The 8,772-nt window shown below is 30.4% G+C and overlaps 1 protein-coding gene across 1 annotated transcript in view; it reads left to right on the top strand.

Annotated features, from left to right (window-relative positions):
• Positions 1-4,333: 4,333 nt before the first annotated feature.
• Positions 4,334-8,772, top strand: part of LOC107838781 (type IV inositol polyphosphate 5-phosphatase 9) — a 10,478-nt gene continuing 6,039 nt past the window's right edge. The window contains exons 1-5 of the mRNA XM_016681976.2: positions 4,334-4,397; positions 4,987-5,174; positions 5,419-5,526; positions 5,613-5,922; positions 6,504-6,691. Coding sequence (XP_016537462.1) covers positions 4,386-4,397; positions 4,987-5,174; positions 5,419-5,526; positions 5,613-5,922; positions 6,504-6,691 — 806 coding nt within the window. The 5' untranslated portion in view covers positions 4,334-4,385. The remainder of the gene's footprint in view (positions 4,398-4,986; positions 5,175-5,418; positions 5,527-5,612; positions 5,923-6,503; positions 6,692-8,772) is intronic.

Here is an 8,772-nt window from a genome sequence, read left to right as displayed (position 1 = left end):
ATCGTTAACCATTATTATTATTATTATTATTTTTTGCTCCCCCAATAAAAGAATGAAACTTTATATCAAGAGAGCCCAAATAAATAATATAATTAAGGATACAATATTCTCTCAAATGATGTTATATTATAGGTACATATAAAACTTTAAAAAATCTAGAGTTAATACATAATTACACCACTGATCTTGTCCGAGTTTTGCAAAAAGACATCTAAACTTTAACTTCGACCTATTATCTCATGATTCTTCTTTATTTCGTTACAAATACATCATTTTTCGCTGAATCTCAATCAAAATAAAAAAAGTGGATGCATGCACCAATCAGGTGCTGCCACGTGTCAAATATTTTTAATTTCATATTTTATTTATTCTTTTAATAAATTTTTTCCTTTTTATTTAATTTATCAACCCCCTCCTCCCTCACCCCACCCCACCCTGCGTCTAACAGCTCCCCCTCCCCATGCGTCCAGGTGAACAGCTACCCCCCACCCCCACCCTGCCCCGCGTCTAACAGCTCCCTATCCCCCCACGCGTCCAGGTGAACAGCTACCCCCACCCTCCACCCCCGCATCCAGTTTCCTCCATTAAAATGGAGCTTAAAGCTCCTATACAATCTCCATTTTAATGGAGCTTTAAACTCCATTTTTGTTTATGACCCCACCCCACCTCCCCACCCCCACTCCTTCCAACACCTCCCTCCCCCATTCCCGTCCAATTCCCTCCATTAAAATGGAGTTTAAAGCTCCATTAAAATAGAGATTGTACATCATATTTTCTTTTTAAAATTATGGTGATGATGATATTGTTGTTGTTGTTGTAATTGATGTTGTTGTTGTAATTGATGTTGTTGTTGAGTTATGGTGATGAAGAAGAAGTTGGGAAAGAAGACAATAGTGGATGAGTGGGGTTGGGGGGTGGGGGGAGGATTATGAAATAATTTTAAAAAATAAATAACTACTAATTTAAAAAAAATATAAATTATTTATTAAATTATTTCATGTGACAGCTTCTAATTGATCAAAAAAGTTAATTTTTGCCTTTTCACGCTCTTGTGGCGCGTGTATACACGTAGAGGGTTAAAATGGTGTATTTGTAACGAAATAAAGAAAATTTGTGGGGTAATAGATCGAAGTTAAAGTTTAGGTGTCTTTTGAAAATTTCAGACAAGATCAGTGGTGTAATTATGTATTTACTCAAAAATCTATTATGATCTCCATTAGACATTTCACTAAATTACTACTCTCACCTATTTAGTCATTTTAAAAAGAATGTCACTTTACTATAATTAAAAATAATTTAATTTTATTTTTTTTCTTTTTGATGAAATAATTTACAATCACATAAATACTTAAGCATTATCTTAAATCATAAATATTAATTTTTTTCCTTAAACATCATATCAAGTCAAACGATATCACGTAAAATATAACTGATGGAGTAGTAAATATTACTTACTACAAAACTTTGAGAAACTCAACCTAACTATCCTTGAACAACATGGAGCTAGAAATATCTTGAAAAAAGGCAATTTGTGATAAAGTTAAATAGCATTTTTATTGGATTATATGTAAACAACCACCAAAAAAATAAAAAATATCAAATCAACAAAAAATTTAGATTTGAGATTTGGTTCATGTGGTTGATATTCCTCCATGTCACCAAATACAAAGCAAGTTGCAAAATTCTAGAGATAATAATGGAGGGTGCATGTTTTATGAAAAATATTATATTACCATACAAGTCACAATTTGTTATTAATAAATACAAATAATTAAAAAAAATTAAAAAAAAATTAAGAGAATCATATATTTCTATGTACTCTAGACTGTAGTAATCTACACGTAAGTTTTACATTAAAAAAAGTTAATTATTCTGTGATTTTTTTTTATAGTACTTGAGGTTTGGACATACTATTCAAATTATAATGCACTATAATACAAAATTAACACCAAAGATTCTTGATTCTTACACCCCATCCAACCTCTTTTTATTTATTTTAGAGCAAAGGGTCAAATTTATCTTCAAATTATGAAAAATAAAGAGAAAAAGTTTTGAAATATATCTAAATTTTGACGAAATTTGCTGTAACACGCCTCAATTTTGCGGGGGTTCTATGATTCCCCTCAACTATTTATTACCGTATTTCTGTGGCGCGTAATGATCTGAAGTGGTCCAGCTGGACAAATATATGCCCACAGAAATATGATAATAAATAATCAGGGGAGGAGGGAGGGGGGGGGGCATAGGACCCCTACAAAGTTGAGGCGTGTTACAACAAATTTCGTCAGAGATGTCTGAATTTTGGTGAAATTTGCTATAACACGCCTGAACTTTGCAGGAGTTCTATGACCCCCGAACAATTTACTAGTGTATTTAGTGACATTTATAAGCTAATAAAGAAATAAAATATGCTAATAGATATTTTCAATCATCAAATTAGTTCGTTCCGTAGTTGTTTGTCAATCATCAAAACTATCAGTTCCTTTTTGAGACTTGCTCAGAATCTGAATCAACAGTTATTTGTCAGTCATCAGAATTAGTTCGTTCCGTAGTTGTTTGTCAATCATCAAAACTATCCATTCCTTTTTTGAGACTTGCTCAGAATCTGAATCTTCAATAGTTATTTGTCAGTCATCAAAATTAGTTCATTCCGTAGTTTTTTGTCAATCATCAAAATTATCAGTTCCTTTTTGAGACCTGCTCAGAATCTGAATCTTCAATAGTTATTTGTCAATCATCAAAACTAATTTCAGCTCAATTCAAAAGGAATACCAAATAAGTATTGGGAAAAAAGTTAGTCCCTTCTTTTTAATTTATGTGAAGTATTTTGACTCAAAATATAATTAATCAAGAATGATAAGTTGATTTTTGAATATGTGATTGTAAATATGATACAAAAATACATGTGATTTAAATATAAATATTTACTGTTGTTTTTTAAGCAAACTAACTAAAAACCATAAATTATGAGTAATAGAAGCTTCTAATATTACTAAACTTTATAGTGTTTTCCAACAAATAATGTCTTGACACGTCATCATAATTGTGTTTCCTATTATTGGGGCATAACGGTTTCTTATGTTCTTTTTTTTTTCTTTTTTTTTCTTTTTTGCAAAATTGCCATGAGTACATTAAAAATAAAAATATAAATAAAAAAGGCCTCATCCACTTGCTTTATATTATTTTTGCAAAAAAGGAATATAAGAAAACCTTTCAAATCAACCACCAAACACAACAGTTTAAGGATGTGGAACCCTATTATAAATTAAATAAACAAGAAAATGACAAAAAAAAGTTATATGGGGTAGAATATTTGACCGATCGAGAAAATACACGTTCAGAAGATGAAAGTAATGGAAATAAGAATATTGAGGTGAATGCATGGATATATTATCAGAGATAAGTTAATGACGAAGATATTCAGAATAAGGCGGGAGTCACCTTCGTGATGGACAAGATGAGGAAGATCATGAAGTTGAATTGGATGTGTGGATATATTATCAGAGATAAACTAAAGACGAAGATATTTAGAACAAGGTGGGAGTGACCTCCGTGATGAACAAAATGAGGAAGACGATCTTGAGATCGATGAATATGTAGACATATTAGGAGAGATAAGATTGAAAATGAATATATTCAAAATGAGGTGAGAGTGATCTCCGTGATGAACAAGATGATGAAGGTAAAGTTGAGATAAATTTGTGGACATATTAGAAGAGATAAGATTGAAAATGAAGATATTCAAAACGAGGTGGGAGTGACCTCCGTGATGGACAAGACGAGAAATACGAACCTCATGAGATGGTTCAGGCAGGAGATCGACGTACAAGTATCCCAGTGAGAAGGTGTGAGGTGCATTAATCATGACGTGTTTAAGGAGACGAAGAGATATATCGAAGAAGTATATATATACTCTTAGGTGATTAAACAAAGACGCGACACATCTGCTGTTTATCGAGGACATGCTTCTAAATATAAAAAAACATGAAGGTCGAGAATTAATTAGGGTAGAAGGTTAATAGGTACTCCAACCCCAATACAGATACTAAACACTCGGTAGAAAACAAAAAAAAAAGCATATCATCGTCGTAACGTCAACTTGTAGTTTCATCAGAATTCTAAACTCTGAACCCCATAAATGTGAATATCAAATACCGAATAAGAAAAAAAAAAAAGTGGTATCATCATCATAGCATCATGATACTATTCCCTACACTCCTTAGTCCTAATCTTCTAGTAATATATTTATTTAGTTCCCCCCACATAATATGCTTTATTATTTTACTATATAGTCTATACATATATATATATATACATATGTTGTTCACTTTCTTCCTCTCTCTACAACATTACTTACAATACATTTATCTTATTCACTCTCAAGAATGAAAGGAGAAGTATGTATTTCTTTCTCTTTTTATCTCTTTTTATGTGTGTGTGTGTGTGAATTTATGTATTTTTAGTATATATATATAATTATATATACAACTTTAACATTTAACATTACTAATGCATTCTCTTTGTGAGCATCGAAGCAAATTCAAATTTTGAAGTTTATATATGTTTTTGATAGTATTCAAAGTTTTTTTTGAGTTACTAAATTCTAATTTGATAATTTGTACGTATTAGATATATATTATTTTTAAAAGACAAATATAAGGTAAGGATCAAAATTACAGATTTCTATCAAACCTGTACCTTCAACCCTACCTTCACCGAGTCTCCATCAGAAACAACCACTCTAACTGACAAGATACGGATACGTAAAGTCTCGTACGTGATCCACCCTCTCCAGACTCCACTCATGAAATCACACATGTAAATGTATCATGTATGTGGTGTGTGTGTGTGTTTTCTATATAATTAAATGTTGGAAGTAATTAATTAGATTTTCTCAATGGTTATTTAATTTTGTATTTTATAATTGAATTCTTTGCTCTTCTTTGTATATCTATTTCTAATTTCTATTCTTTTTCTTTTTTCAAGGTTATGTGGCCAAGATTGGTAGCAAGTAAAGTTCTAAAAAGATTGGGAAGCACAAATTTTGTGGCAGATTTTCCAAGTGATAATTCAGAAGATTTATTAAATAATATTCCTCATCATTTTGATAAAAGATCATTAAGTTCTGATGACATTATTTACAGAAATAATCTTCAAGAAACTCAAAACTACAGGTAATTAATTAATTAATTAATTAATTAATTACTATTAATTAGTAGATAGCTCAACAATCCTAACCACTAGTTAGATATTAGTGGTTAGAGCTCAACCAATGAAAATCTTGAAACATATCTATTTTATTATATTGTTTTTAATTATAATTGTACCATTAAATATTATGATGGAATCATTATTATTCGAGCTAGTGAATTTCGAATACTGAATAGTTCATACATAATTTATTTTTTTTTATCTTAGGGTTTTCGTAAATACATGGAACGTTGGAGGAATCGTACCAACCGATGACTTCAACGTGGATGATCTACTTGACACGTGTCACACCTCCTGCGATATTTATGTTTTCGGGTATTTTCTTATATTTCCACAAAATATATATAAATTTTTTAATTTTTTTTTAATATAATAATTATTTTATTTATTTTTATGTGAAGGTTTCAAGAAGTAGTGCCACTAAGAGCAGCAAATGTTCTTGGATCAGAAAGTGGAAGAATTTCAACAAAGTGGAATACTTTAATAAGAAAAGCTTTGAACAAGAAAGGAAAGGAAAATAATAATACAAATTATGATGAAATTTATGGAAATAATAGGAAATTATTTCCACAAGAATATAGTTGTATTATTAGTAAACAAATGGTGGGAATATTAATTTCAGTTTGGGTTAGAAATGATTTTCGTTCATTTATTAAAAATCCAAGTGTTTCTTGTGTTGGTTGTGGTATCATGGGTTGCTTAGGGAACAAGGTAATTAATTAATACTCCTATTATATTTTTATTTCCAAATTTTTATTTAATAATATTGTTATTATCATAAAAAAAAACAATTTTTTTTAAGAAATAAATAATTCTATCACAATTTTCGATAGATTTTTCGTCGAAAATTCCTTCTCGATGAGTTAATTTTCGACGAGACGTCAGTCAGAAATTCACATTTTTAGTAGTGTTATGTTCATTTCACTTTGACTAGCGAAATTTAGATATTCTACATTTAACGAATAATTTTTAACTTCTATTCCTTCTGACTCATTTCAGGTGACATATTTTCATTTTAGATTTTTGTTCATATTTAGAAATAATTTAACTTTAATGTGATGATTTATATATCCATATAAATGTTTATGACTTGTGTTCAACCGAAAACGGCCACGTAAATTGAGACAGAAGGATTACTATTACTATGAAAAAAGGATTAACTCAAACAAATTTCATTAATTACATTTTAAATAAAAGTAATTTATTCTAATGATTTTCTTGAGAAAATATTAATCCTAATATTTTTTAATTTGGTGATTAATTAATTATATGTCTAAATTATTTTTTTGCAGGGTGCAATATCAGTTAGATTTCAATTACATCAAACAAGTTTATGTTTTGTGTGTAGCCATTTAGCTTCTGGAGGTAAAGATAAAGATGAGAAAAATAGAAATTCAAATGTTGGTGAAATATTTTCAAGAACAATTTTTCCAAAAGGACCTTCATCACTTCAATTGCCAAGAAAGATTCTTGATCATGAGTATGTCACTAAATTTTAATTTAATTAGTTTCTTATTCGATGTTCGATACTCGTTCGATACTCATCTTATCAAATCAGGATTCATACTATCAAAAAAATCTCTAATTTACAAGAAAAGCCGTCGAAAGTTGGCTCGTTGGTAACATTTCTGATGCTTGTTCGGTCAGAAAACCCTTATCGATGAGCCAAATTCCGATAGGACGTTTTAGCGATTTTCTGGTGTTAGATACTCACCTTAGATTCATAATATTAAAAATTGATAATTTACAAGAAAAGCCGTCGAAAATTGGCTCGTTAGTAACGTTTCTGACGCTTATTCAGTCAGAAAACCCTTACCGATGAGCCAAATTCAGACAGGACGCCTTAGCGATTTTCTGATAGTGATTCCTGATGTTCGATACTCACCTCGAAAAGTCTGGATTCACTATCAAAAATAGCTAATTTCAATGAATCGTGAGTATGTCACTAAATTTTAATTTAGTTTCTTATCCGATGTTCGATACTCATCTTATCAAATCAAGATTCATACTATCAAAAAATCGCTAATTTTCAGGAAAATCCGTCAAAAATTGGCTCGTTAGTAACGTTTCTGACGCCTGTTCGGTCAGAGAACCTTAATCGATGAGCCAAATATCGATAGGACATCTTAGCGATTTTCTGGTAGTGATTCCCGGTGTTCGATACTCACGTCGAGAAGTCCGAATTCACTATCAAAAATAGCTAATTTTCAATGAAATTTGTCGAAAATTAGCTTGTTAGTAACGTTTCTGACGCCTGTTCAATCAAAAAACCCTTATCAATAAGCCAAATTTTGACACGACATCTTAGTGATTTTCTAGTAGTGATTCCCAGTGTTCGGAACTCACCTCAAAGAGTCCGAATTCACTATCAAAAATAGATGAAATCTGTCGAAAATTGGTTTGTCAGCAACGTTTCTGACAAATGTTCCGTCAAAAACCCCTTATCAACAAGCCAAATTCTGACAGTTAAAATTAGTAATTTCTAGCTAGTAGTGATTCGCGCCATTTAAGGCCCCATTAAAGGGCGAATCGCTCCTAATTAACATATATTAATCAATTACTTTGATTAATCAATTTATTATCTTAATTTTATAGTCAAATGACAGATATTTTGTGGTAATAAGACATGAGTAAGTCCAGAAAATTAAACTTAACAGCCAATTAATTAAATTATTGGTTGTTGAAGAGTTTAACATTGTTTTGTTAGTTATATTGAAACCGCCAAACGAATCACAATTAAATTTTCATGATTAATTAATTTAATCACCTTTTAAACATATTATAATCTTGTTAAACTAACAATCTTGAATAGAATACAAAAGAAAAAAACAATTTCCAACTTGGGCAATTTGCCAATTTTTAATATGAAAAAGGTCTCTTTCTTTAATTTGGTTGACCTACAACAAGTTGTAAAAGTATAAATTTTTTTTTGTACTAATAGTATAAAAAGTTAATATTTTTACATTGAAAACATAAATATCTAACTTGACATCACAATAATTTGTACATGAAGAAACACAAATATAATTTTTTTTAAAAGAAGATATATATATATATATATATATATATATATCTTCATCATGACCCCATGTGAACAGGAAGTCATGGGTTCAAGCCGTGGAAACAACTCCATGCAGAAATGTAAGGTTACGTACAATACACCCTAGTAGTCCGACCCTTCCCGGACCCCTTGTATAACGAAAATTTTAGTACACCGAACTGCCCTTTATATATATATATATATATATATATATATATATATGAAGTCATGGGTTCAAGCAGTGGCGGAGCCAGGATATTCACTAAGGGGTCACTAAGGGGTTCATAAGTGAACATACGAATTGACCGAAGGGGTTCAACATCTAATATATATATATATAAAATATAATTTTAACCGTGTATATGTAGCATAATTTTAGTACACAACCCCATGCGGAAATGTAAAATAAGGCTACGTACAATAGACTCTAGTAGTCCGATCCTTTCCAGATCTCTCGTATAACGAAAATTTTAATACACCGAACTGCTATTTATATTTCATGACATCACTTTTAACCTAAT

This window comes from Capsicum annuum, chromosome 8 (assembly GCF_002878395.1).
Source record: "Capsicum annuum cultivar UCD-10X-F1 chromosome 8, UCD10Xv1.1, whole genome shotgun sequence".
NCBI lineage: Eukaryota > Viridiplantae > Streptophyta > Magnoliopsida > Solanales > Solanaceae > Capsicum > Capsicum annuum.
This window is presented reverse-complemented; position numbering and strand designations above follow the sequence as displayed.